General features: G+C 39.6%; 1 protein-coding gene across 2 annotated transcripts in view; it reads left to right on the top strand.

Moving 5' to 3' along the window:
• Positions 1-18,408, top strand: part of GPC6 (glypican 6) — a 726,274-nt gene extending 707,866 nt beyond the window's left edge. For both annotated transcript variants that reach the window (XM_057401148.1, XM_057401147.1), the window contains 3 exons: positions 7,734-7,870; positions 16,734-16,909; positions 17,313-18,408. In XM_057401148.1, the coding sequence (XP_057257131.1) occupies positions 7,734-7,870; positions 16,734-16,909; positions 17,313-17,515 (516 nt within the window). In that variant the 3' untranslated portion in view covers positions 17,516-18,408. The remainder of the gene's footprint in view (positions 1-7,733; positions 7,871-16,733; positions 16,910-17,312) is intronic.
• The last annotated feature ends 7,460 nt before the right edge of the window (positions 18,409-25,868 follow it).

Genomic DNA, 25,868 nt, shown 5'->3' with positions numbered 1-25,868 from the left:
CTTCTTGCTCTGTTTTGGGAGGATATATCCCAACTCTTGCTGCCCTTAGAAATCATACGCTTCTCACAGCTGTTGGGAGGCTTGAACTACTCATCTGTTGCAACACATGCAGTTCCTGTAAACACTTGAGATTTAAGACAAGAAACAACTGCTTCACTACTGGCACCAGACGCACGTTTCCAAGACGAATGAAAGTCTATATAAGCTTGAAATACTCAATTAGTAATTGTTTACATTAGCTATTAAGATTTTTGTTTGGTGAGATGAAGGACTGTTCACAAAGAATCTGTGCTTAACAGCTAAGCCTTGCCACAGAAAAGCCTCTGGCACTTTATCTTCAAGATTCCAGCATATTTCTGTTTCTACTTTTATACTTATCTGCAATAAAAAGCTGATTCCTCCAATTGCTTTGGATTTGCTTGAAGCAGATTTATAGACCAGCTTTTTAGCGCTGCTCCCAGGTATTACAGAAAAGGGGAAAGCTGCTTCAATTTGCTGCAGAGGTCCATTTCAAGGCATTGAAGTTTCCAGTAGCTTCCACTTTCCAAAAGCAATGTTCTTATTTACTGGGGAGCCAAGTGCAGTGAAGTTGCATACCTACTTACATACCTACTTACAGAGGCTTAAGACTGTGCAAATCAAGCCAAGAGCAAAGGTGAGGGTAAATGGAGTAGAAGTTTAGCCCAGATTGCTCCACCATTTCACAAACCCCCTCCTTCCTCTCTCCCCAGCCAAAATGAAGGCTGAATGTGGAAAGAGTTTTGTGTCAGGCTCTACCTGCCTGTAAGCAATAATGTCCGTGGTTTTATTAAAAAAAACTATTCCATGTTTTTGTGATGATGTGAGGCAGTGTTAAGCTCTCTGCAGAGCCGTGGAGACTGCTGGAGGCAGGGTATCCAGGTTAAGACACAGAAAGGTAGCAGTGCCATAAGGCACCCGATCACTTTGCTTACATTATTTCTGAGCATGGGGCTGTCAGCTCTGAGCAGTGACAGTCTAGCCCCTTATACAGGCAATGGCACCTGTCCCTGGAGCCAGCTAGCATACTGTGTGGTACAAAGCATTTCCAGGCCACAGATGGCAGGGAGACTTCTGCGAGCATTCATGCAGACCTGTAAACTATTTTCCCAAAAAACATGCAATAGGCAAACTGTATTGCTTTAAAATGCCTGCTTCAGCTCAAAGCTGAATGAAACAAAATGCAACTAGGTCATCCACAACTGCATATGGGGTGATCACACGTAACTTCAAGGAGACTTGCCCAGATCACCGCAGGCATCTCAAATGGCACTAGAAACTTAACTGAGTAAGTGCCAGGTTGCTGTCAACTATACTGTGAATGTAGATACATAGTGTAGTGCTATGAGTATGGGAACTGAACTCACCCTAACTCTCCAAAGTTACTATCTGTTAGTCTGAGAATTCAGTAGGGCTACTAGTCATTCTTTAGAATCACAGAATCATTGAATTATAGAATCATAGAATAGTTTGGGTTGGAGGGGACCTCCAAAGACCATCTGATCCTAGCCCCTGCAATGAGCAGGGACATCTTCAACTAGACCAGGTTGCCCAGAACCACATCCAGGCTGGCCTTGAATGTCTCCAGGGATGGTGCATCTACCACCTCTCTGGGCAACCTCTGCCAATGTTTTACCACCCTCACTGTAAAACATTTTTTCCTCATGTCTAGCATAAATCTCCTCTTTTTTAATGGGAGCTTTAACTTTTTCTTGTCAAAAACATGGATAGCACTTAGAGACAGCGACAGCAAAAAATGATTTCATTTCACTTTAAAATACTCCAGTGAGAAAAGTCTTGCTTTGGACAGTCTCCTAGCTCATTTGTTTTATTTTGCAAATCACTCAAGTATCCATTTGTGCTTTAGAACTGGGATTCAGCATTAGTTCGTGATTAGAAGTCTGTCATCTGCCTTTCTGCTCAGAAATGTGAATCACGAGCTGGCAGTTATCGGTAGAGCTCCGGACCATTTAAAGTCACAAAGTCGAATTAAAAATAAATAAATAAAAAAGGGGGAAAAGCAAGAAGCATTTGTGGTGCAAGAAGGTCCAGGTGAAATTCTCAGAACTTCTCGGATCTGAGAAAGTGTCAATAACCTTAAAATGTCACAGCCCCCTTTTTAGAACCACAGCCTTAACGTTTCGTAGGGAAAATAAAGCTTTGGTTAACCTTGGCACTGGCAGACCTCATTAAAATAACAGCCTGTCACTTTCGAGTTTAAAATAACAGGGTTGTCAGTTTTATATTCAGCAGAACAATCTACGGTCTCATTCTCTGGGAAACCCTGTAGATGTGCACTGGGGAGAGGCTGGCAGCAGCACAAAGGCTGAGCAACACTGCCATCTTGAGGACACCCCCCCCCCCCCCCAGATCCAGGCTGCTTCCCTGCACCTGGGGTGATGTGATGCTCAAATCCTGCCGAATCTGTGCCCATACGCACTTCATTTTTTAAAAGGCTGAAAAATAATCCGTGGTCGAGCATGTGGTGGTTCAGCAGCTGCTTGGCATTTACATTTATTTTGTGAGAGAGTGGGGAAATGTGTAATGTATGAAGACATAATCTCCATATAGAGCAAATAAAGTTCTGCTTTTAATCACTCTGAATAGAAGCCGGTAGCCCTCGCTGAGGTAGCTAATGTGCATCAAAATTTTGGGCATCTGTTCTAAACAAAAATATCTAAACAAAAAGCATATTAAACTCCCTGTATCTAATCAGTGGAGAAATGAAGGTGCCTTTTAAAAAAGCTCGAAGAGAGAGGTCCTCCTTATCTACATTCAAATACCTGGGTGATACAGAGGAAGCCCAGTTCAGCTGTTTATACATAAGTGCCTAGTCCCTCTGAGACATCTGTATAAAGATGGCAGATGTAAAACAGGACATACAGGAGATGCATCTTTCTCAAGGGGCAGCCCCTAGAACTTAGAGGTCCAAGTAATTTATTAAGCTCAGTTTATAAGGAAAACTGTTTGGCAATTAAAATGCCCAACTGTCCTATACTAACCTGCTTGGGACATATGATTCTTGCCCTATGACACCCATGTGGAGCAGAGGCATAAACATAATGACCAGTTAGAAACAGTATATAAAATATGCTTGCTGACTTACTCCTTTTAAACAAATTGTTGGCCATTAGCCTTAGAATGCTTTTGAATTAAATCCCTAATGGACATAAATACTGACTGATGTATGAAAGTCCAGCACAATTTTCTGCTAGTACAGCATAACAAAAATCTCCCTCCCTAGCATGCTCTTCATGATCCCACTGGTAGCTCAAGTGATGAAGCGCCGTATCCTTAGATGTGCTATCCAGATGCCCATCTATGCAAGGTCTACATCATTTTAATAAAGACTGCAAGGGTGTTGGGTATGTGGCTGGGTATGTTAGACATGTCTAGAGGAAAGCAAGCAGCAGGCAGTAGAAAACTGCCTGTTTTTTCACCTGGAAATAATGTAGCATGAAGAAGTGGCATTAGTTAAGTGTTGCCTTGTGACTTAAAGGGCAAAAGAATACGTGACACTGAAGTTTAGTTTCCAGTGGAAACACACTTCTTCAGCAGCAGGATAATGTGTGCTCAGAAACAATGGGGGCAAAAAAAGCAAATTTTAAAGGTGGGGGCCCTAAAAAATTTGGCTGCCCGCTTCACAAGCAAGTGTCTTTCTGGGATCTTCCATGCCTTAGAAAATGCAGTCATCTCACTTTTAGTTTTGCGTGGTATTTTCAATGCTTTTTTAAACTATCCTGGTGAGTCTTTCCATTTATCCAGATGTCCTGAATATAAAACAAAGAATGCTAAGGTCTGATTCCTGCTAAAATGATGGGCTTGCTTTTTAGCTTGCTTCATTACTTTGGAATGCAAGGTGAGTAAATAACACAGAAATGTTGGTCAGCTTTATTTACCTGCTTAAAACCGTTCCCATGCTGTTAGGACTAGAACTGAGTTCATGGGTGCTGTGCCAAGTTCTGCTGAGGAATTGCATGACATACATGAGTGACTTGGTCTCATAAGAAGTCAGTGTCCGGAATAAGAAATTAACTGAATTTCTCTATGTATGACACGTAACGATACAATTTCCGTAACTCTGGCTATGAATTTCTCTTTGGAAATGATGCAAATATTTAACTTTTCTCACCTACACAATAATAGCTTTCCTCTGTTAGCAATTCTAGATGAAGGCCAGGGTATTCTAATATCCATTTCTATATATTCCCCCCATTAAATTAAAAATTTAACTCTTTGCATGGCTCTTGCTATATCCTTCTTCTCATTAGAAAGTATTGCAATGCAGAACAAATTTAGTACTTTCAAAGTAGCTGAAAAAAGAGTTCAGTATAATATCAGGGCTATTTCAGGAAGATAACTAAGGAAAGTCAGGCTAAGTACAGGCCGAGAAATCCAGCTGTCTTAATCCAAATAAATCTCTGATAGAGAAAGTGGAAAGAAAGTATGTAAAATACCAAAATTGCGTATGTGTCATGTTTGAATGCTTCCACAGAAGTCTAACTGAGCTTGAAAGTTAATCTTTAATTCAAAGAATACGAAATACCAAGGAATCATTTACAAGGCCACAGGTCACTAGGGGAATACAGTAGCCTGACATCATAAATCACAAGCAAGCAATGTTAACAGAATCCTTTAGTGGCTTTTATCTCATTTTCGAGGGACTGTACATCTGTTACATATTTTTTAAGTGCTGGTGGTGAGCAAAGTGATATGTAAAGGAACATGTATAACCATGGGGACTAATAAGAGACTTTCTGTGGTCATGCTTGAGGACATCCCAAACTGAAGCCACCAAAACCCACAGGGAAAAGTTTTACATGTGATGGCAGGCATTACATTGCCTAATTCTATTCTGCATCTAAAGTTGCATTAGAAGTACTCCAAAGTCATTGCCTGCCCATACATTCATCATGCAGAAGTGAACGTGGCCATCAGGCTACATCCTGAAAGAGGAGGTGAAGCAATCAGTGCACGTAATTCCTCTTTCAAGGCCATCAGAAACCACACTGCACTTCCAGAACACCAGTTTCAAGGTGAAGTTCAAGGAACTGTGTAGGTAGATGTGTAAACTCCACTACCAAAAGCTGAGAGGGTTAACAGAGATCCAGTCACACACTGGGAAAGAGCAAGACTTCACAGGATGAGTCCACAAGTTGTTTAAAGCTCAGTGGGGAAATAATGGAGTGGGGAGGTGGGAATAGCTGTGAAGGGAAACATTTGAGGGAAAAAAAGTGTTAGAATGCACCAGAATTGGCAGGATATATAGAGGGCTGCAAATGGTAACCTTTCCCTAAACTGCATTCACTTTTGCTATTGCTGCATTTTGTGACTCATGTAAATGTCTCCCTTTCCCCCAGGCTCTAAAATGGAAATGACACCTCAGGGGGATGTCTGTGGAATTTAATTAGCTGTCTTTTACCAACAATCCTGGATAAAGTAAGACCTTTACCGGGTGTACTTCTGTAATACAACAACAAACAAAAAACCCCATAGTTATTGTTAGGAAATTTAATGAATTGTTGTCTGTATGCAGTACACATGCAGAGTATGTAAACATCATTTAATAACTTCAGAAGTGACGGGGGAATGGGAGACTTCATTCTGATTTTCAGGGAGTACCTGGAGACCATGTGCAGCATGTGAGCTGTGAGAACCTCCATTCTTTTGCTGACCTCTATGAAAATACAAGGTTTGTACTTCATATTGCAGCCCTTACAAGGGCCAGGGGGAAAACCATTTTCCAATGTATGTTAACTCACTGTGGTTCAAAACAGAAGTCTGCAGGTCCTAAAGCACCAATTCTTGATTTGATTATGGTAGAAATCTGAATATAACTCTGAACATCTGAGTTTTGAATAGCTTAAATTAACTGCCAGCTAACAGCAAAGTTACTGCTCTGAAAACTAATGGCTCAACGTTGATCAGTCAGATTGCTTGTGTAGTTAGCCAGGCAAAAGTAATAAGTGAGAAGATCTGTCCCTTTGACTCTTGTGTTCCCCAAACTTATATGAATAGACCTTCCTCCCTGTAAACTCTCCTTCCTACATCTTGCACACAATTTCTGATTTTCTGGTATAACAGGAGTTTACACACCTCTTCATGAACACCACACAGATTAACTGTGTTTCTCGTGCTGGTTGGTTGTACCAGTAGGGACCTAGGGGTTTTTACCCTCAGCATGAGCAGAAGGAGAAGAAGAGGGCTTGCTGTCTGCCCAAAGTCCCTAGTCCTGTGGACCAAAGACATCAGAAAGAACAGGCATCCTGAGACCATCCCCACTTGTGCTGAAGGCTTGTCCATGGTCTGTCAACTGGAATTTTATTTTTGCCTTGACAGGGCTCCCCTACTGAGACTTTAAAGGCTTGCAAATGCTGCTAGTATCTCATATGAAAACAAAGCAACAAAGGCTTGGCAAGGGGCACAGAGATTTATAAGGTGTCGGTCATGACAAGAAACACTGTGAACAACCCATGCAGCCAAATACTGTCCTACTTATTTCTTACAGATGAAAACACAGACAGTGCTTCTGAAATAATATCTCTGGCTGTTTCTATCTCCTAGGTTATAAAGTGACTGTTCCACAGAGTTTAAACATGGCAAAGCAGCGTGGGCCATTTGCTCAGAGAGCTATCATGTCTTCAGAACAAAAGATAAAAGAGATAAACAGCCAAGTACAATATTATGCCTCAACAACCTAAAAGCCAGTCTCAGAACTGAATGGAAGAATGGAAAGCTTTTATTTCTGGGTTTTTTTTTTAAGAATAAAGTTCAGCGATTTCCTTTAAAAGCTATTCAACAAGCTCCCCTAAATCCTATTACAACTTAATGTGAAATGCATCTGTTTCCATAAGAACAACAGTGGCACTATTCATCCTTTGTAGTCTGTCCTTTCTTGTGTTTTCTATCTATTCTTGTAGGGTTTTGCACTCTGGTATACCAAATGCAAAGCAAGAACTGATAACATTTTAGCCAGAGCATTTATTTAGTAAGTTGATGCTTCAAAATCAGTTTGTTCCTGCTTGCTGCCTGAATCATGACAAATTAAATTATTGTTCAAGGAATTTATGATATAAAGAAACTGCTTTGATACTGCCCCAATGTTTCTTGAATGTGGATTCCGTATCCAGCTGCAGATATCTCTCTACTCCTAACCTCAAAGATGGATATAGTCTCTGCATGCATGTATATACACAAACTTCCTGCTGTTACTGAGATCCAAATGTACTGCAATGTATTCAGCCTGTGTCTTAAATCAGTTCAACATCAGCTCAGCACTGCACCATTTTTTTAGAACCTGTGCATGGAGCTCTAAATATAATATTTATCTAAGACATGACCAAGTTGGGGGGTGAAACATTTTATCTGATGTACACTGTTTAACTGAATTTACATTCAGCAGACTGCAAGGCGTATGAGTTCTTAGAAAAATATATATTTAGAAAACCTTAGACAAATGGAGACTAGAAAGAGCAAGATGTAACACACTTTTATTAATATCTTGCCTGTGGAAAAAGGTGACCTTGATTATTTGTACTCTCTGAACCCAAATGCTGAGTGCCTTGCTTGTAAATACAGGAATCTAAGTTTTAGCACCTTCAGCCCTTTTAACCTTCAACATCATCACCATTATGGAATTAAACAACCTACTATTGGACATGATAATTAACATGGCTAATGTTTTTAATCTGTTTTCTCTCTCATCTCTTAATTAGGTAACAGATATTAAAGAAAAGCTAAAGCTCTCCAAAAAGTTCTGGTCAACATTACCCTACACAATCTGCAAGGATGAGCAAGTGACCGCCGGTCCATCAATCGAGGAGGACTGCTGGAACGGCCACACCAAGGCAAGGTGAGGTGGACGCCTCTCCACCACACTCAGTCCAATTCCCCATTTGGCCTGAAGCAACCATGAAACTAAGAGTATTTCACAAAAATCTCTGTAAGAGTGGAAAAGAAATGGGGAGAACAATTGTCCACTTGCAGCTTGTAGCTGAGATTACGTATTGTCAAAGTGCCATTAAAGCCAGGGTAAATGTGCACAGCGTGAGTCAGGGTAAATGTGCACAGTGTGTCAGCGTGTGAACACAGAAAATGTGCATTGGTTCAGCTCCAAAAGGATAATTTATACTGAGATTTCAAAGAGCTCTTTAGCTCCATTTGGCATCTCTGTGTTGGGACTGACAGCTTGTGAAGCAATTGTACTCTCGGGATATCATACTGGGATGAAACAGAAATTGGAATTTTGGCTCTATTTGTGATTGGCTGGCAAAGCTTAGAGCTACTTGCTGGGGAAAAAAAATAAGAAAAACCTGAAAAATACCCAGCAGAGAATAAATGCAATGCTTCTACTTTTGTAGAAGGTTTGACCTTATGTTACTTGATCAGAGATTCTGTGGTCATCCACACTTGTTTGTGATGAGTTTTCTGTGAAGTTTCTTTGGCTCTGGCTGTGGCTGTGCTGGAGCTGGCAGGTGAGCAGGTGTCTCCAAAGGTCCCAGTGTGGATTCATCAACTGACAAAGGAAAGGATCTGATTATCCCTTCTGAGAGGGGAAGGAGCTGATTCAAGGACCATTCCGGGGCAGTCAGGCTTCAGGTCTGCAGTGGTAGCCTGGTTTTGGAGAGACAAGAGGAGTGGAGACGTTTGAGTGTCTGGTGAGCACTGAATCGGGAGAGCAGTGATATTTCTTGGCACTCGGGGACGGGAAGCTTTATTTCCCTTTTACCTGATGATAGATATGAATCCAGAACAAAAAATCCTTCAAAACCAAGGGGAAAACAAAAAAAAATTAAAAAATAAAAAAAAAGGTAGGGGAGGGGGGGAGAGTGAGACAAGCACATTTATAAAAACTCAATAAAAGTAAAGCAACATTTTGCATGGATGGGTGGATGGACAGATATATAGATAGACTGCACCCACCCCACAATCTAATCATTTTTATAAGGAGCACACTTTACAGGGGGAGGTTTTGCACTGAATGCACACCCTTTTTCCTAGCCTTACTACATAATGCTCAAAAGAATTCATTTTACAGATGAGAATAGAGGGATGTTTGGGATGCTGCTAGCCCATTTAAACCCACTTTCACATGCACACGAACAAATCTGTCCAAAGGCACGAGTCACTGCTCGGTTCGCAAGTCTCAGATCCAGGGAAAGCCCCTGGGGACTCTGAGAAAGACAGCTAGGAGGAGCATCTGGCTGTTACAGGACTCATCACAAAGGAACAATGTGAAGATAGAAATAAAAACCTGGTTTTATCTTCCTCTATTACACCTCTTTTTGTTGGCGGGCTTTGTAAGATATGACCCCAGGCCAGTGTGCTGCAGCAGTTAAACAAAATTTCCAGGCTTCCTAGCTGGATGCCATGAGTCACATCAGGGTGCACGCATTAATAAGAGATATATGCTTTCTACAAAAGAGCAGTCTAACCTGCAAATACCCCTGTTGGTTTCTATGACCAGCGCTAATGTCTGTACCACGTCTGGCTGATACTTTTCAGCTCTCTTCTTCCCCAGCACTGAAGAGTCTGGCACAACTTTCACATTTGTTAGGAGTTACGGAGTTGCATGTAGTTTTTCATGCTCCTTTTGCAGTATTTATCTCATGAGAAGCCTGGTTATTTTCATGATGTCTTCTCAGATTAATGTTCTGGAGCCACTAAGAAAATGTATCCTCTGCTGATAATCTCCTTGATTAACATAGACATTTCACTGGATGTGGAAACACAGCTTCAAAGCATCACTTGAAAACGTGTTTTCAGCCAGCCCAGCCACTCCACCACTGTCCAGTTTCTATTTCACATGCATTCACAGAATCAATGTATAGTCATAGTCTTAATAACAGAATTCAATTAATTCTTCAAGTAGAGAGAACAGTAATAAATCAGAAGATACATAGAATACCATGCCATATATATGAACTAATACTGAAAATACTATTGAAAATATTATTGAAAGTAACTTGCTTTAGATGTAAAATCACCTCTTGGCTGGTGAACAAGGACATTCAGTGTAGCATAAAGAAAAACCATTAGTATTCTTTTCATTATATTGATTAGTATCTGGTAACAAACACTAGTTCACAAGAGCAAGGGTGGCAAAAATCTGGCCAATATGCTATATCTAATCGTGTCCACTGTGTCACCTCTCATAAGCACCTTTGTGCTGTATGAGGAGCTGCATTTTGAATTTCAGGGAATATGACAAAAGCCCATCGTAGAAAATATGAAATTTAACCATCCCCTCTTTTCCTAGACATTAATACCACAAGTAAGAAGACAACGTGGTGTTGGCTACTGTTGGGAAAGGAGATTGTTGCTGGATTTTGATCAGATCCTGTGGTGGTATAAGGAATTAGAAACCGAGTTGCCACATAGGCAGTATGCTTCATGTTTCATTTTACATATCACCTTTTGATGCTGCTTTTAACAGAGGAAAAGAGTTACAAACCTGAGGTCACAGAAAATGAAAGCTAGCCTTTCTCCCGAGAGAGTCATTACACCAAGGTCACTTGTGGTTATTTACACTCCCCAGATACCACTTTGCTGCCGTGATTAATTTACAGTGACAACAGGTTGCCAAATGAAGGTCACCAATTTGGAAATAATCATAGGGTAACAGAGCCATCCATTCTCTGGAAGGTGTTCTCGAAGGGTGCACTTGGCTCATTGCTGATCCTGTATGAAGACTGGTTTTAATCAGGTCACGTCAGGTAGAAGTGCTGTGGAAATGGGAGAACATTTATTAGCTGGATAAATCTGGGGTTTTTTTGTGAAGAGGCCACATAAAAAAGTAACAGCTGCTTAAGACAAAATGTCTTTTAGAGAAACACCCAACAGAACTTGCCATCATATCTGTATTCACGAAAGCACATAATTTTATGTTTAAAGAATTAATGTCTTCTGCCAGATGTACAAAGACAGATTTTTTACAGATATTTAGAATCTAAAAGCCATCATTAATATCAGACCTTAAAAGTTTAGCTCCTTCCCTATACATGGATAAACTCTTAACAACAGCTGATAACCTCTTCACTAATAGACATTCACCAGGAATTAAGGAATTTTCCCAAGAATGATGGAAATCAGGCTTTAGGACTTGAACCAGATACAAGGTATTAGCCCTTGAATGAGTGACTATTACTAAAGTGAGAACAGTAACCAAATCTGCAACCACTCTGCTCAGGAGAAGAACCTCAAATTGTTCCAGCTAACTCAGCCAACTCTTTTCAATCAATCCGAGAGACTGTGTTCATGCACTATTAACCTGGTGCTCATGCTCACCGGGACTATAGATTCATTAACATGTCTTATCTCTGGAAGTCTGTTAATCTATGGAAGAGATGAGACCTGCATTCTATTCCATAAGGAACCTATTACTCCTTCAAGTACAAAGAAGAAGAAATGGAATTATATATGAGACAGACAGCAATTATAAACAAATTAAAAAAATAGAGAAAGGTGAGGAATACAAGGAAAATTTAACACTGAAATTTTCAAAGTCTAGCTCAAAACTACAAGGTATTTCACCAAAATGAGCACAGAATAGTCTCAGGTGGCCTGAAATTTTCTTTTTCGCTCTCACATATAGGGGAGTGCCTACTTCCCTGGCAGAGAACCTTTAAATCCTGGTGAGGTTCAGGTGGGAAGAAAGACCCAACAGATCAGTGGCTGCTTTGGAAAAGTTGCTTGTTACTGGCCAGCAAGGCTTGCAGTGAGAATCAGTTGGATGTCGTTTACGAGGAAGTAGGCAAAGATAACCATTTAGCACCACTAGCAAAAGTGTGGATAAACCACTTCTTGGTAAGTGTAAGAACTGTCAGTTCTTAATTGATGGCTCTAGCTTATTTTTACATCTTCTTCCTTCCAGCAAACTGGCAGATGAACCATTTTCTCCCTTGTGTCTCCTCAAGCTTTTCTCCAAGATGGAGGAAAAAAAAAAAAACCTGAAAATATCCTATGGGGACTACCTCCTGAGCAAACAGAAGTGGGTCGGGTGGTCTAGTTAGCCAAACAAGCCAATTTTCCACTGCACTTATCTTTCTGGACCAGATGTGGCTGCCTACCCCCCTCCCAGCCCGAGTAAGCCTATGCTGTATATTGAACTCTATTGCCTACAATTCTGTGCACCTGTAAAAACCCCAGTGCTGCCTAAGTGCAATGCTGCAGTTGAACTGCAAGCAGTTGCTGTGGCAGAACAGTATGAAGAATGCTGCCTTTGAGGCAGATGTCTTTTAAAAACAAAAGATTTCTTCTCTGGTTTTGGGTTGGGTTTTTTTGCAGGGGAGAGGGTTATCTACAGCCTTTATGTAAGTGACCTGATTCATCAGTCATTTTTAGACTTGAAAAGGAAGCACACACCCTGCAACATTAGCTGGATATTAAAAAAGAAAAAGGTTTTAAATAGGCTTTGTGGTACTTGGCTATGATGTGCCAAAAGAACTTCTTTGTTGTGTCTGCTGAGACAAGCAAGAACTATGGAAAGGCAAAGAGAAACAGAAAGCATTAATATTTTAGAAAACAATGTGAATTACACTAAAATCTGACAACTGAGCAAGGAGCAAGCAGCAGAAAACACTATTGTTCAGCTTCTCTATACTCAGAGGGCTAAGAAAGAAAGCTAGGGGTTTTTTGATTTTTTTGCTAGGATAATGCAAATAGCAGACACTGATTCAGGCTGGCACTTCGTTTATAATGGGCATACAGTTCTTGTAATGGCCAGGCCTACAAAGAGATCATTAACACGAGCAGAAGCAGCAGGAAAACTTAAAATTCACAGGGGTGTCTCCTCTTACAGAACTGCAGCAAAAGCAGATGTGTCCAACAACTTTTCCCAGCCAGCAACAAATCTTCTGTCAAAAGCTGGTCCCAAGACACGGTTTCCAATCAGTGTGACTTAACCCTACCCCACACACATCAAATGCTTTTGTCAAAACATGTGCTGGCTGGGTCTCAGAGGCTGTCGCTCACAGAACACCTTGGGCTGCATGTTCCCATATCTTTACCAGTCCTTTAAAGAAAGGAAAACAATTCAAAATACTTACATACAATATTGGCTTTTCTGCCTTTTTTCCCCACTGAAGGAGCAGGTGAACTAGTTCAGTGGTGAGGACAGAATCCAGCTTCACATTCAGATATGTAAATTCATGCACTTAAATACTGGTGAGACAAGGAGTCATTTGTGTTGCTCAAGTAAGAATAGTGTCATTTCAGACTCTCCAGCATGTCTGAGGTGAATATGACACAGGACACTACCTCCCATCTGGACCAGAGGCTAGGCTAGAACTGCTTGAGTATTTTAATAATCGCCAGTGTCAGTGTGCCTGAAGAAAGCCCAAATATCCTGTCAGTGTTGTCAAGGAGGCAGTTTTCCACTGCCTAAACACATTTATCTACTGCTATGTGAGATGGTCTAAATAGTCAAGACACCTTCATGGAACTGAGAAATAAGACACTGGACCTATGGGATGTTTAAACCCTACTGGAGTGGCAGCAGGACACCAAGCAGCATACACCCTGGTAGCTAAAGTGGCACTCAAGACCCCATTCAGCTGCCTAAAGATACCTAATACAATTTTAGATGCCCCAAATGCCCAAGACCGTCCCTTCAAGCCTAGAGATATGATGCAGAAAGCTGCACCTTTCAGGGCTAGTAATGAGAAGAGGTGGAATAACTGAAAGCATTCAAATGACACCAGATGTCTATGTTTGTGCAACTAAATCCCAGCAGGTGAAATCTAATGAGGAGTCATCTGGCCAAAGGCATGTGGGACTCCCACAGCTGTCCCCACTCCACTGACAAATGAACTCCTGACTAGGTTTGGCTAGATCTTGTGTTCACTGGATCTGACGAGAGTGGGACTCTGCTCATATGCAGACACATTTAGACATACAGGTTTTGGTACCTGCATAAACCTAAAGAAGAATCTTCAGCCTCTCAAATTCTTTTGCTTTTATACTCTAAGTGCCAAGAGGCTCATTCACCTGGGAATTTAAGTATCCACCTAACCTTTAGGCAGTCATAAGGTAATGGATTTCTTTTGAATCACATCCAGTATGGTTCCTTTGAACACCTATGTGAGAATCACTGGACCATTCTCCTTCCATGCCAGGAATGCTTTGGGGATCACCAGATCCTGAGGCGGATACTGCAGGGGGTGTGACAGTCTGAATGGATCACTTCCTACAACTGATGGGGTAGTCCAATTAAAGTTAGATGGTCTTCAGAAGGACACTGTGATCCACACTGATGGCAGTGCAGAATATGACCCTCAGTAAAAAGCACACACTACAGCACTCTCTAATTGTTTTAAATCTCCAAACTAACTCATATTGTCTCCATATAAAAAGCTCACTAAGAAGTCAGTACATTATTTTTTATTATTGATGATAAGACAGGATGAAATCAAACATAAATCAGTCAAAGAAAGTCTCTGAACTTCTGTTCAGAGCTAGCCATAGTTTTTCATGTATGGATTGCAGTAAAGAGCAGCTAACCCTTCATAAACAAGGAAAGCAGTCCACATAAACACTCAGTGATTTCTAATCACTTCTGGCTGCTAACAGCTATGGCTACTGTCATACACAAGATACTGGGCAAGATGGACATCCTCTCTGAGCCAGTAGGGCAATTCTTACATTTTTACCTTTTTTAATCAACTCCACCTTGATACCATTGATTTATTTCTAGGCTGAGTAATTTATCTGCAGCAGCCATTTCATTTGTAGAGACGTGTGACAGATGCAGGTACTGTTCCTTTGCAGCCCAGAGCTTCCCCGCATGTCAAGGTCTCCATCCTGCTGCCTCCAGGCAGCTCTGCAGAATTATTTCCAATTTCTATCTTTGGTGATTCATAACACTCTGGTCTGCACTCCCCAGTACTAGGGGAGGCGGATCTGTATTCTCACCATAGTTAAACCTGTACCACAAGAGTCTGGATGAGATGCCTACAGCATTGTTAGTTCTCGCTATGGTACTAATGAAACAATGGGACATGCAGTTTGAGGCTGGCTATTTTTGGCAGTCATGTTTTGTTCTTATATGTTCACACTCCCCCAGGATTATTTTCATGTAAGCTTTCAAAGGCCACTGATGACAAATGAGTCTCATCTTGCAAAGCCAGGACCTATTACAGCAAGACTAAAGCCTTCCCTGGTGCAGCGAAGCCATCACTTTTTGAACCTCCAGAAACAATACAAAACTTATTTTCCCTTAACCATGACTTCAGCAGAGAAAGTCCTTTACTCTCCCTTACTATCATGGCTATTTTCAAGGGATATATTTATTTTCCAGGCCAATATGAGAATAACACTAGCACTAATGCCAAATTTGAATACTGACAGAATTGGGCTGGCACAAGTGAGAGTGAAGTGAAATATTCTTAAACTATATTTGGTACCACGCATCGTGATAGTTTTCTGTTAGTAGGCTAAACTGTGCTTGTCATTACTGCCTGAGCACATACCCACACAAGGAGTTCCACAAACATCAGTGGGATAGCCTGGTATGCAAACTAATTACAAAATAGATCATATCCTGATAAAGAACATGAAGGAAGGGTAGATCTGCCCCAAATCCTTTGCAGTCTAAATATAGGACAAAGATAGTAGGTATTTAAAGACAGATGAGAGACAGCACAGAAGCATTGATACTGTCTTTTCCCAGGACACCGTGCCAGCTCAGAGAAATAATGTCAGCCCTTTATCAGCCTAGCAGCTGTAAAATGCACAGATAGATTTTAACAGCGATTCAAAGCAGGAAAAAAGGTAGCTTTGCAGATGCTTAAAAGAAGAGTTTCCTGAGGACAAAGAGCAGCAGGAGACAAATTGTGTGTATTTAACAAAAGATGATAAAGACTTTTATCACAGGATGATTGGAGGCATGGGCTGATTTTTGCAGGGGAGAGATACCTGCAAATGCACACTTGATGCCTGTGAGCAGCCTAAGACTGCATTTGCCAAGGTCAGAGAAGGGAATGATGCAGTAATCAAGAAATGATAAGCTAAAAGCCTGAATAAAAAATTCAAATGTGTAGATAGATAGGAAATGCCATACCTTTAATATGTTATGTACAAAGCACATGCAAGATGCAAGTACAACCTATTGGCAAGGAATAAGGACCAAATCAAAGAGTATACTGGAGTTTGGTAAATTCACAATGCAGACTGGAGACGTTGTTCAAAATGGTCAAAAAAGGGAGACCTGAACGAGAAAAATAATTGCTTTCTTTAAACAAGGAGAGTCATAATGCCTCAAGATAACCTTCTAAACTATCTCAGAACAACAAATATGCTAAATATAACAAAGGAGTTGATATTTTTTTAAGCAGAAAGAAATAAAAACAGAAGAATGCATTGTTAGATGCTTAATTTAGTGTGCAGCCGTTCATATCGGTAGAGGAAATGAACATGCAGTGACTTACTCCTGCCTGCTGAACTTCTTCCGTTGTTCACAGAGCCAGTACCTTTGCTGTGGACTATGTGCAGGGTTAGGAGGTTAGAGAGCTTAAATTCTTTCTGCTCTCAATGCAGCTGAGGTACTAAAAAGATCCTTTAGAGTCTGTGAAATTAAAAAACGTGTTTTGAAGTGGTTTCACTGGATCTGTTTAAGAACTATATAATCATTATCAAAGTGCTCAGCACAGTATTTACTGTGCAGTGCTGTATTTCTGAAACTTAATGCATTTTCAACTATCATTCATCCTGCTATATAGATACTTGCCTGAGATTATGAATGATGGCTTGACCAACCAGATCAACAATCCAGAAGTAGATGTGGACATCACAAGGCCAGACACCTTCATTCGACAACAAATCATGGCTTTACGTGTCATGACTAACAAACTGAAGAACGCGTATAATGGAAATGATGTCAACTTCCAGGATACAAGTAAGAAACCATTAACTGTTATTAAATAAGCATATTTTTGGAACACATTTATACATTGGTTCTGTTGCAATGGCTTTCTTTGGTCTTTGTGCTCTGCGCTGTTGAGAACATTAAAAAAATTATTATGCTGTCCCATGAAATTACAATTATATATTTGTTTCTTTTGCTTCTCTTGCTTATCTGCATGTCAAATGCAGTCCACTCCTTTTTCAGAAGAGCTCTTAAGTACCTAATTGAGTCATGGTGGCTTTCATTTGGATGCTTTACCGAATGAAAGTTAGCATCATCAAAACTTTCCCATTTCCAAGGTGCTCATCCCTACAGGGTGGAACGGGAACAGAGAAAAGGAATGAACCCTGTTACCCACGGCCCTCATGTTGTTTCCCTTGTTCCTTTGTGCCAGGTGATGAAACGAGCGGCTCAGGCAGCGGAAGCGGCTGTACAGATGACATATGTCCCACCGAGTTTGATTTCATCACCACTGAAGCACCACCAGTTGACTCCGACAGGCGGGAGGTGGAGGCTTCAGCCACACAGCCTGGCTGGTCACTGCAGACATTGCTTGTCATCTTCATCAGTCTCGTACTACAGAGACAGTGGAGATAATCCTGGATCTGGCCGCAGAAACTGTGTTTTAGCTACAGAAACAGCCAACTTTATTCTTTTCTTATACTCTTGGACAATGGACCATGCCACAAACACTTGCAGTTTTCTACAAGAAGAGAGCAGTACCGCAACCTGCTTCCCTTTTTTGTTTTCCCAAAGAGTACCAGGTGCCAGACTGAACTTCTTCCTGCTTTTTTCAGATATCTCTGAAGACTCTATCCACTCTTGAGAGAATTCTTTCTCAACCCTTTATTACAGACTTTCTGAGCTTCATTTCCTTTTATGCTGCAAAAGTAAAAAAGGATCTTACAGTGTGTGGTTTTCCCTAATGAGAAAAAAGAGGGGGGAAGAAACCAAGAAAACAGTTTTCATTCTGAATCAGGCCTGACTAAAGGCTGCTGCATTTCAACAGCATATCAACAAAACAAAAAAAGACACAAAAAAAAAAAAAAGCAACCGTTCTTCACTGACAGACAGGTTTCCTTTAAGAACTTCTGTAGGATGATTCAGGTCATCAGAACGATCATTGCTCTAAGAAGAAAGTCTGGATTTTTTTTCCAACACAAAAGTATGTCTCAGCGGTGAATGTCTTGCACTCCATCTGCCAACCACATCAGATTGGTATGAAGGTAGAGAAGCTGAAAAATAAGTTTATCTTTTAGTATGATAGTAACTCCACTAGCTTCAGAATATCATGTTACAGTTGTTTAGGATTTAAATCTTAATGCCCAGTAAAAAAATTGAGTAGTAGCATGATTTAAACTAGCTTCTTTTAGGATTTATCCATGTTATACAATTGGCACAGTTTTCCACTTAGCTCACCATCAGCCATGGTGGTAGTGCTAAACAACGCTCCTGACAAACCTCCCCTCAAGGGTTTGGACAGAAAATAATCTCTTCTCTTTGTCACTGTTCTGACATTGATTAGGACTTTCTGCTACTATGTTCATTATCCTACCAAGACAGATATTCTCCAGTGGACTAACAGTGACGGGATCAATAGTGTGTTTCACACCTCAACTACATCTTTCATATCAGTTAATTTCAATGTCACAAGGATTTCTTCTACAAAATTTCAGAACAAATATATAGTACTGACATGGAGATTTCTTTCACTTTTTTAGTCTTAGTATGATCATCTATTTTTATATATATAAATATATATAAATCACAGATTTTAACTTCTTAATTACAAGCTCAGGGTTGACACCTCTTTGTAAGAAAAAAAAATGTTTGGTCAACCAGCTCTTCTTTTTTTGTGCTGCTCTGAAAAGTAACCCTTTAATGACTGGTGAGCATGAAAAACAAAGAAGAGAATTTTTTACATATCCAGTTGTCCATTTATTAACAGGCTTGCAGGATGAGAGAGAAAAACTCTCTCATAATGTGTGTATATGGGGGGTACATGTGTGTTTGTGTGATAGGCCTAGAGAAGGACATGGTTGTTATTTGGATGGCAGTTATACTCTCAGATTCTTCAAGGATACATTGCTTTAATAATCATTGCGTAAATAACTATGGTCCTGGACAGCATTTCCATAATTTGCGTCTGGTCATAAGACCCAGGATGGAAGCTGGACAGCTGAGTGTCAAGAGTTAGATATCAAAACCTTCCATCAGCCACAAACAAAGGGCTTCTGGGAAAATCCTGCATGGTGTTGAAATGATTTGCTAGAAATTTATTTCCTGATTCTTATAGCGACTCTGTAAATGGCATAGACAAATTGTGGTAACACTATACAGCCAGCCAACCACATTACAATTTAACAGCAGAGCAGGTAGATCATATCCATTGCAATCTTGTTTTCTTCTCAGATTATAATTAGCTATCGATTTAGACATGAAATTAAAATAGAAAACACACAGCACATTAGGATAAAGTATATTGAAGCACTTTTGCCACAAAGTATTTCCAGACTGTCTAGATACTATGTCTAATAACAAAAAAACATAGATTTTGAGCCACTTGTATCCATTCCTTTTTTTCCCATTTGCTTGTTTACTTTAAAGTATAATGATCTATTCTTCTGGGCACAGCCTAGTGTGCAGGAGTTGCTGGCTGGGTGTTCAGTTCACGCATCTTACAGAGGCCGTGGCAGTCCTTCCTCCTTCTCTGATGGTTCCCTCTAGAGCAGATCTTGTGATTCAGCATTTAATGTCTTCAGGATGTTAAACAGCAGAGTTTAAAGCAATTCTCACAGCCTTTTTTTGTTGGCCCTGGTAGAGCAGGTACCAAGCAGAGGATATTTTAAATTCCTGAACTTGCACATGCAGCTTTCTTCAAGGAGAGTCCTTTCAAACTCTTCTCTGGTCCACCTCTTTCTATCCATATACACATCCTTTCTCCACTTCTCCTCCTCAGCAACCTTATTTCAGGTGAAGTTGAGTGTCATTTTGATTTATTACCTTGTGTGTGTATTCAGTGGCAGCAAATACTATTTCCTTCTGATTATTCTGGGCCTGAAAGCTTAGCGACAGGTAACAAAGTCCAAGCCCTCTGAAGCAAGTCCTCTGTTGCACTTGCTCTACACTTCTGGTTAAGAAGCTCCTGGATGGACTCCTAGGGTCTCTGTTAGCTTCAGTCAACATTTAGGTGATCCAATGACAGTTTTCAGCTGGTGCAGCCAAACTGGTATCCACAGTGCTCTCAGCTGCTTGTGCGCCTTCAGGGACTTGCGGGCAAGGAGTAAGAGGGATACCTAAAACCTAGGGGGTTTGATGAAGGCTGTTTTCCCTCAGGGAGCTTGAATGAGGGGCCTTGCTTTGCTTGGACTGCGTGTTACAAACTACTGGTGAAACAATAAACAAGACCAATCTTTGCTGGAACGTGATTGTCTCGTGGGTGATCTGCCAGAAATTTATGTCTTCCATATTATTTCCCCTCTTAGTTTCCTACTATGCATGGTGATATCTTGTCAGGAGAGAAAGATGCCTTTGCATGAGGTATTAGGCATACATTTCAGTAATAGTCCCTAAAGGCTGAATACTGTCTTCATACATTGCATTTTTCTGAGATTAAGAGAGCTATTAAATCTACAGAGCAAATGAATTTGGGAATGAAGGAAAGAAAAGAAAAAGCATTCATGTTCATAAATGTGAGAATCTGCATGGTTTCCAATATTTCTATTTGCACATCCTTTGCATTCAGTAACTCTTCTTCTAAGGTAATTTTTTGGTGTTCCACAATTTAAATATTTCTCTTCTGTTAGCAGCTGGTAAAGGAATAAATGATAAAGAAGACAATTATCTGTTCAAGAAAGAGTACCTAAGTCCTAAGAAAAAATCTTTCGATTGTGTAAACCTTTTATGTGTGCAATCCGCTTCTTGACATTATATATTCTTTTTAAGTGGACACTATTAAAAAATAGATGCAATTAATAAAATAACCAGTGCTGTAGACCCCTGTGAGGTTTTCCATTTTAATATTAACTGAATTGTGTTTGCATCATCCCCAGATTTTTAGGGTTCAGTGAACTGCAAATTTTCCTTCTGATGACTCAGTACACACCGCTGTAATTGCAGTGCAGACTGCCTGAACTCTGGCTAAACTTTGTCATTTCAAGAAAGATAATCAGAAAAAAAAATAAAAAAAGAAGAAGGTAGATATTCCTGCTAAAGAGGAAGGGCAGAGGAACATGTGTCTCAGGTTCTGGGTAAGGGCTGATCTATCACAGTTCCCTAAGAGGCATTGCAGAGCTCTGCCCATGGAAAACTCCTAAAATCTGAGCCTCAGACATACAAATCATCTCAGTTCTATGGGATTTTTAGGAAGAATGATTCCCACAGATGTGTGAACTAGTTTGCTTCCATGCAAAATGTCTGTGAACTAGAGCTGTTCTTGGGAGGTGGACTGCATGTGCAGCGTCTCAGCAGGCAGCAGTTGCCTTCAGTTTACTAATCAACTCTGAATCATTATCAAATGTAACTATACTTATTAACCTAGAATTCTATTACTTTAACATGAAAAATAAAGTAGAGCACTGAAGCAAGTTGTGGTTTTTGTTTTTAATTTACTTCCAGAGATAATCCATTAAAACTGAATACAGAAAATTATAGAGTGATTCTGCTGGGAAAATCAGGTTTCTACAGATTGCATTATGGAAATAAATATCTGAACAGGCTTCAGATGTTAAGAAGAAATCCACATTTCAAAGACCACAAAGCTATATTTACTATATTAACCCATAAATGTTCAGACTTGCTAGATGGGAAAGAATAAACAACAGCGGAATATTACATAAAACTGCAAAAACTGTAATTTCAAAGTGAAATTAAACAGGCAAAGGCTAAGTCTTACCTGTGGGGCTGAGATAATGTTGTCAAAATATAATAGATGCAGCAATGACTACTTCCAAGAAAATTAGGGCAGGTGATGCACTGAACGGGATAATGTTTCCATTATAGCTATTCCCATGGACTGCAAGAATTGCATCAACTTGTGTAATTATGACCCTTTTTGATAAAACAATGATAAAGACCTGAGTATCATAGTAATAGGGCACATAGAAAGATAAACAACATGATAGTAACCATTTTCTCATATGTTAAACAACATAGGAAATGTCATGGAGAACCAAGATCTTCAGAACTGATTTATAAAGTAAAATTCTAGCATCAATCAAGAGAGATGATCTCAAATTAATTCAATCAGAACATTTCCCAGCAGGCTATGCTATTTACATCTGCTGACCAATATAACCAATCGCCTGAAGGTAATTTGCCAACATAACATGAAGTGTTCACTTACAGTACTTACTACTTTTTTTATTAAACTGACTACATAGTTTACAATTCTGATCATGAATCATATGCAATTACGTAACAAACTTGTGCATTACACCTGTGTGAAATCATGTCTCTGTGACAAAGCAAATGAGAGCTTTGTCATTAACAAGGATTTTGACCACAATTAGTGAGAAAAAAGTAAATCCTTTTTTTCCAGAATCTCTTTGTATTTGATTTCTTTCTGACAGAAACTTTGTCCATAGAAGAGGTGACATTAGCATCCTCACCTGCAAGTTTTTAAACTTTGCTCCAAAGCAGTTGCAGTCTTTCTTCCCAGCTTTCCCACAGCCAAGGTCTCTGGTCTGTCCAGAAGCTGAAGAAAGTCAAGTAGGTTTCTCCACAGCTTAAAGTCTACACAGTTAAATCAAAGCAATTCAAGAAAATGGGTATTTCAGTCAGCTCTCATTTCATCTTTATTTTTAATTACAGAGCATTGATAGTTAACAGTGTAACATGCATGAAAGGCTTTTGTCTTATGGTACAATTTCTTCTTCCTTTTCCTCCTTTATCCTGGCACCTCTGTGAGGCTTAATACTTCAAGCACACGGCAGCATCCAGGGGTGTAGTTTTATTAAACTCAGAACAGCTGTGTTACCAAAAGAAGTTGTCTTTTTTCTTAAGAGGGAGTAGGGAAAGAGAGTATCCATTCATCATTAGCAAAAAAGAGGTACAGAATGGCAACCATTTATCTTAGGTATATGGTGTACCATCTGTCGGTATCTCTGAAGACCTTTTAACAGCAAATTTCCAAGGAAGACAAATCTACTTCCTCTAAAACAGAAATCAGTATGATTTTCTTCCTTGAAAAAAAACTCCGAAGGATACAGCTTTCTGTTTCAAGTGTTGGGGAAGTTGGAAAGAAATTGGCCTTCTTCAGAGTGAGAGGCTAGCCATTTAGAGAGTTCTGTGAAGCAAGGAGCCTTCTGGGCATTCAAGTTGTCCCTTGTCAACAGTGGAGTTCGTTCTTCCAGAATGGTTAGAGAGACAACTGAGGAACAAGTGAGGGAGCAGTGACTCCACAGTGAGACACAGCAGATATATGATCATGAGGGATTAACAATAAAATCACACAAGGTATAGGTGGTGCTCCTCTCAGGTGTCCTGCTCTTCCTTTCGACCTACTGTCAGTGAACTTTCTGTGTAATCTAATTATAACCATCCACTTGTGAACATAGCAAGGGCCCAAATATTGCTTCACAAGTGAGTGGTGTTTCTATAGTTTGCTGCAAGGTTTCTCTCTCTTAGTTTCCAGGTATGCTGGCTAATTCTGTATCTTTCAGTGTGCGAAGAACTTACTATCTAAAACAGATTTCTGTGTGTCAGTAGTTCCTTTTTCCTAAAATATACATTATTTAGGCACAAAAGTCCTTCACATCTCTCATAAAAATTTCTCAATTCCATTATACACCTAGTAAGTTTTCTTCTTAAGCCTGAAGTTATATCTCACGGGGCTTTGGAGAATGCCCAAACTTCAGTCATTCAGCCAAGATTTCTTAGAAGTCTCCCATATTCCACTAAATACCCCAAGCACAAGGTTACAGGTGGGCTATGCTCTTTCTTCTCCCCTGTCTCATCACTACTCACCTCAAAGTATCATCCTGAGCCTGAAAAAACTTTCAAAATGAATGTTTAAAAGTCCTTTTTGGCAAATACATATTTCCTGATGATAAACATTTCTAACTAAAGCTTCCTGTCTCGCTCTCCTCCTGTGTGCCACACGTCCCATCCGTCTTGCAGTCATCAGTGCCCCTATGACCATTTTCTTGTCCAGGCTAAACTGCCTTTTCAGTCATTTTTACCTCACTGGATTTTCTGTCTTCCTTCCCCAGATCTCTCTGGCTTTGGTAGCTCTTAATGCTTCTGTTTTCAAACAGAGGATATAGCAATATAGCAAGAAAGAGATTAGTTCTACTTATTTTGTGGAGGGTTTTCAGGCTTTATCAGACCCCACTTTTAGCTTTTGTTTTCTATTCTAAACATGTTCTGCTGTGGGTATGTTCTGGATCATCTGACATAAATTCTTTCTCTTCCTCTTAACTACAGCATAGTTTCTGTTTTGTTATTACCTGCCATGCTGTTGAGCCAGCAAGGCCAATGGCAAAGAATTTATGGATTTTCTATGGCAAGATTAAGTGAACAGGTAACAACATCAGGAAACATTTTGTATCGGTTCTGGAATTGATTGTTTTGAGGTTTGGTGTTGGATTTTCTTTTTTCCTTTTATTTAATTTTAACATTCCAAGCTCCATTTGATTTACTTTCACATTGGCTACGTGTATATTAAGTTACAGGGATGCAACGTAACTACAGATTAACTCTTTCAATCTTTAGATATCACAGGCTAATTTGAAGTAGTTGCTCAATCTTAATTTGCTTGTAAAAGCTACAAAAGGGTGGTAAGTCTTAAAAATCTGTCCAAAGAGAAATCAGAGTTGTTCAGGTTTCAGCTTTATGCAATTATTTGAGTATGAAGCTGCAGGAATATTTTGTAAACAATTTGTGAATATGTACATGTACTTGAGGGAGGAGAAAGGAGCATTTGCATCTCCAAAATATTCTGTAGCTTCTTTTCAAATTTTACATAATCTGGACACAAATTTGCAGATGAAGAATTTGCATTCAGATGTTCAGGGACATCAAACTATATCTGTCAATGGACATTTATATACCAACATGTCCCAGGTTACTTTGCTTTGTTCGTGAGCAATATGATTTAGTTTCCACTAGCAATTTTGTTACATTTATCAAATTCAAAGAAAGGTTGTTTTTTAAGTAGGTCAGATGTCTTCATTTGGGTATCAATTGATATTTATACATGCTTGTTAGAATTTTACCACTCCAGGCATATGAACATTGCTTGAAAACATGCAAATTGTTAGCTCTGGTTTTGACACTGCATTTCTAGATCAGTATTTAACATAGTTAAATGTGAATTGATGGGGGAATATTTGAATGCAAGTCAAGTTTAGAATAAAATCAGTTTTAGACAGAAATAGGGTTGGGTTGAAAAAAATATCATTAAACATTAAACTTGCTTTGCTACTGATACAATTTTAGCATTTCATCCTGATCTGACAAAAAGAAAAACAACCTACAGATCCTGTTTATAGATCATACCTGAAACTAAAAGGTACAGTTTTGGTTTTGGAAGAGTTCCAATCAAAATGAAAGCTAAAGAAAATCCCAAGATCTCCTATCTCCAAGCACTACTTACAAAGATAGAGTATGTAGCAGCATATGGCAGTGTGTGTATATATAGCAGCGTAGCAAGGCACAGTTTTGACTTCTAAGAAAATTCTTTATGGCTTCATAACTTCAGAGAACTTATGTACCATGGACAAAAATAGAAAAATATTTACAATCATTTTGATACATTTGTGAAATAGGCTTCACAGAGCCCAATATTTTTTGTGTAAAATGCCTTAAATCATTTTCTGTAGGGCTGACCAATTGAATTTGTTTCTGTATATAGCCTTTTATAATAATTACTTCGGATGCAACACTAGACTTTTATTTCCAGTACAATCATATACAGCCTTATGATTGTTAACTACAGTAGACAAACCAT

The sequence above is a fragment of the Pezoporus wallicus genome, unplaced genomic scaffold, assembly GCF_028554395.1.
Source record: "Pezoporus wallicus isolate ANWC-B61680 ecotype Strahan unplaced genomic scaffold, APGP_CSIRO_Pwel_v1 contig_6944, whole genome shotgun sequence".
In the NCBI taxonomy this organism is placed as follows: Eukaryota; Metazoa; Chordata; class Aves; order Psittaciformes; family Psittacidae; genus Pezoporus; species Pezoporus wallicus.
The sequence above is the reverse complement of the archived record's forward strand: the minus strand, read 5'-3'. Positions and strand labels throughout refer to the sequence as shown.